Genomic DNA, 4508 nt, shown 5'->3' on the forward strand with positions numbered 1-4508 from the left:
GTTTTTTTTGTTTAATTTCTGTGTAGGTTAAGTGTATAATCTGGCTTTTCACTCTATCACTGTTATTACAGCAACGTATTTTTAAAACTATCATATTCGATATTCTTTTCATAATTATGTGTGACTACCAATTAATTCAATTTGGATTTTTATAATCGGTTATTTACATTCTCCTAGGCAGGCGGCAGAAATAAATCCATATATTTTTTAGTTAGACCTAACCAGCAAGAGGCATACATTAAATGTCACAGCTGGACCTTTGATTTGTGCATCTTATCATGTTGCATCATGTTCTAGCTGCTAAGCATGATTCGGTCGGATGAATACATGCACAATGTTTGGAATATGAATGTACTCTAACTATCCACATGAAGAGAGATTGTGCAGTCTGCGCTAATTATCTAAGGATCAGCCTTCTTACCTATGCACTGATTGGACCTTATCAGTGCGTCTTTAGACCTGGCAAATCCGCAATAGGTCAATTTTTCACAATACGTCAGATCCTGGAGAAGACCCTTTAGAGCTTTGAGCACAATCATCAGCTCCGTCAAAATCAGTAAGGACCACACGAGGTTTAAGACTTCTTTAATATAAATCTGGAAAAAGTGGCACTGTCTCCTCTAAAAGTAGAACGTTTCTGGGGTACGCAGATGATATTGACATCGTAGGCATTAATAAAAGAGCCGTCAGCACAGCCCTTTCTAGCCTGATCAATGAATATCGAAGAAGATCCGCGAAATGTATGAGCTCAAGAACGACATGGGTACATGTCGTTCGCCTGCAAAATGCTGCTCCAGCGAATAGCTCCTTCGATTTGAGACTAATGTATGGACAACGAAAGCAAGGGCGACCACGCATCCAATGGAAGGATCAAGTTCATTGCGACCTGTTTGCCCTTGGGATGTACAAGTTGCGTGACTTCGCAAATTATAGAGACAACTGGCGAAGTTTTGTGTTCTCAGCCCAGACCGATCCGCGGTTGTAGTGCCAAAGAAGAAGAAGAAGAAGTTTTGGTATTTAAAAAGTGGTTTGCTAAATTCTGCATCCTCCATCTGAAAATCTTTGAAGGATGAAATTATTCGTAGGAGAAAAATATGCTGTCACAGAACTTTTAAAACGGTAACAGTTGTGTATGAATTGGTTTAAGTATGGCTTTGAAATGCTTCTATATTCATCGCATTTTCCGCATCTAACACCCATCGAATAGAACGCTCGCTGGAAAGAAATCACATAACTACCTTGCCAATAGGAGGGTGGCAATATGTGCTTACGATAGTATTTCCAAAGAAGTTTAACTAGTTTTGGGTTTAGTTTTTGTTTGATTAAATATTATTTTCAAATATTTTAAAGTTTTATATATGTTTATGTACATTTTGGAGGGACGGTGTAAGAAACATCATTTACATTAAATTAAAACTAGCGCTAGGAAATAAATGTTTACAGAACTTTACGTTTTCCCACGTAAATATTTTTTAAAATAAATAATCAAATAAGATTTATATAACGGTATAACATTAACACAACATTTGCTCATATAATTTTTAATATAATTATTGGCCAGTAATGTTACGGCACTAAAATTCTATTTGAATGTTCAGTTTTTAATTTATATGATACTTAAGTACACTACGTAGCTAACATATAAAGGCATCAACAATACTACATTGTAAAGAGTAATTACATTGAAGACTGCTATAGAATCACAATCCCAGCAGTTTTGAACGGAATGTAAAATGTAAAGCTCTGATTACTTTGTAATTATAATCTATGCATATTTAGTTATATGAATTTCTTCGTTAAACTTCTGAAATAATGTTCTAAATCACTCACATATCCTAAATTATATGGAATATTTATACTACTGGATCATGGGGTTCATTGATGCGTAGATTTTCTTCGCCAAAAGTGATAAGATTCGGCTGGACACTAGTTAATTTGAATCGGTTATCAGCTATGCTGACACCAAATTGTATATAGGAACAAGTGAGTGTAGTGCTAGTATCAGCAAGAGTGAGCAAAAAGCTTTTCATACCTACATATGTATGTCTGTCTTATCATACATGTGAGCGATTTACATTGAGTAGCGTGATCATTTCTCAAACACTTCCTCTCTCTACTTTCACTGTGGCACGTCAATAGACAACACTTTCGCATTGCCATTTCTGAAAATGCGCTCCTTGGGCGGTAATTCACCAATCAGATAGTCGCTCATTTGTTCGATCGCCGATCGTGAGTGTCCGGTGCCATGGAAAGCCAAAGTTGCATCACGGCCTGCATGCTCCATTATGATATCCTCGCCACCGGGATGATCGCGTAGAAACTGTGTGACGTCGTAAACGCGATCGTAAATGACAATCCAACAGTCTGAGTACTCATCGTGTTGTGCAACAACGGACAGTGGTATTTCGGCAAGGCCGCGTGGTAGTAGGCCATTGCTGAGTTCCTGTGGAAATGTTTTATGTAGCACTGGGTTTGCGGAAGTACTGTTAGATTTTTTCGACGCCGAATTGAGACCCAAACTTTGCAGTATGTTGTTAATAGCAGAAGTCATTTTGTTTCAATTTAGTTTTTACAGCTTCTTAAAAGTCTCTTGTTTGTAGTAATTCCCTTTATTTATTTGTTATCGTTAGTTTCACTTTCGATATCGTCTCTTCTTACTTTCAAAACGTTTTACGCGTTATGCTAACACTATTTTAAACGTGTGTGAATTAGAGCATAACTTTTACCACTTGTATTAGTTTATAGTCGTATATTTATATTTGTATTCTTATGAGGTTTTTGTTGTGCCGACGCTACGATTCACTTTGTGCCGATTCAAGCCGCTGAATGCCAATCGATCAGCAAGTCTTAATCTATTTATATGTTAAACGTATCTACATATATGCAAGTTTCTAGATTACCTTATCTGAAGCGTGGTTGAGTGTCTGTCGTTTAGTCTCACACTGTGTCTACTCGCCGCAAGGGCAGTTGTCTCTGAGCTACGCTTTAGATCTTCTGATCTATGCATCGCTCAGTTGTCACTTTGTCACAACCGGCGAACCGTCGTTCGAACCCTCAATGCTGTAAGTGGTGGTTGGCTCTGCAAATGCCTCAATGAAATCTGGCTCACTCACATGTTAAAGCGTCATTTGCAGCTCAGCTCCTCTGCGACAATGCGGGGCTAGTGTAAAACGAGGTGGATTGAATTTATGGTTTGCGCCCATATTTTGTTTTGCGGTCTGATTAATGAATGAATGAGTAAAGTGCTGTGATTTTTTTTACTTCATAAGTACATAAATCTATACAAAAGCAAAAGTTAAGATAATGTAATAGTCATAACACAGGTCAACAAAGCAATACTAATTTTTATGGTATAAAATATATAAATTATTAATATTATTTATAATAAACAAAAATATCAATTGTACGATCATAAACAGTGTAACAGTGTGTATGCCTATTTGACGTCTATAAGTTTTACTGTAAGAAATCTGATTAATCTGCGTCTTTATAAGATGCTTATTATTGTTTGTGATTCTATTTGGTACCTAGTGATGTTTTTGCGATCGTTTTGGTGGTTGTGTTTATCTCAAAAATCCTCCGAGAAGTTTCAGCAATATACATTTGTCGGCAAGTATTTCAAAGGTTATTATATTCAAAGGTTATTCATTAAAATAAATTGTTTGACTCTATTTTAATTGTTCATTTTTAATTGACCAATCTTTCTTTTAATCATTCTCGGTATGATAATTTTTATGCTCTCGCAGCAATGAAGGAGTCTTGTTGAAATAACTGTTCTTTGTAACGCAAAATATTATTCCAGATATACTATTGTATGGAGTTAAGTACATCAAAATGACTAGAAATTAAAACTTTTCAAAATTTCATGATCTTTATCTGTAACTTCGTTGTTCTTAAACATGAGTATAAATTGATAACTCTCGATTGAGTAAACGTCCTGGTACACTTAGTATTTAACTACATACTAACTACAAGAAAACAGGGAGGCCTGCATGTCGATTCGCCCGAAAATAGGAAATTAGATATGGCGCCGGCCACTCTTAGGGGATATTTTATAAACAATTTGACCGCTTTGGACCAAATAAGGTTACTGGCATTAACTTCAGGCTCGGCACTAGCTCTTATTAAAAAAATAGCTCAAATTGGTCCATACCATACCTATGTACATATGAGATGTCTTAACATGAATGAAATTGCTTTTGAAATTTAGTATACAAATTACTTTCATTAATGCAACTTTTGAATTAGAACAAATTAGAAAGTTCCATTTTATACTATTAATCGAATTTCTTTAACTATGTTATAGTTAAGTACATTTATTAACTTATTCTTTTTACACACTGAAAAGGGTATATTAATTTTGCTAGGATGTTTGTAACATTCAACACGAAACGTTGGAGACTATACAAAGTATACATATATATAAATTATCAAGACGACGAGCTGAAGTAGCTCTTCATTTTTGAGATATCGGACTGAAATTTTTCGCACGTTCTTTTTACACAAAG

At 35.5% G+C, this 4508-nt stretch overlaps 1 protein-coding gene across 1 annotated transcript; it reads right to left on the reverse strand.

Annotated features, from left to right (window-relative positions):
* Positions 1–1495: 1495 nt before the first annotated feature.
* On the reverse strand, positions 1496–2866 carry LOC106624012 (cytochrome b5). Its single transcript, XM_014243673.3, has one exon. It carries the CDS (start codon positions 2549–2551, stop codon positions 2120–2122), a length of 432 nt encoding a protein of 143 aa, XP_014099148.1. The 5' UTR covers positions 2552–2866; the 3' UTR covers positions 1496–2119.
* Between the last annotated feature and the right edge of the window lie 1642 nt (positions 2867–4508).

The sequence above is a fragment of the Bactrocera oleae genome, chromosome 3 (genome assembly GCF_042242935.1).
Source record: "Bactrocera oleae isolate idBacOlea1 chromosome 3, idBacOlea1, whole genome shotgun sequence".
Taxonomy (NCBI): domain Eukaryota; kingdom Metazoa; phylum Arthropoda; class Insecta; order Diptera; family Tephritidae; genus Bactrocera; species Bactrocera oleae.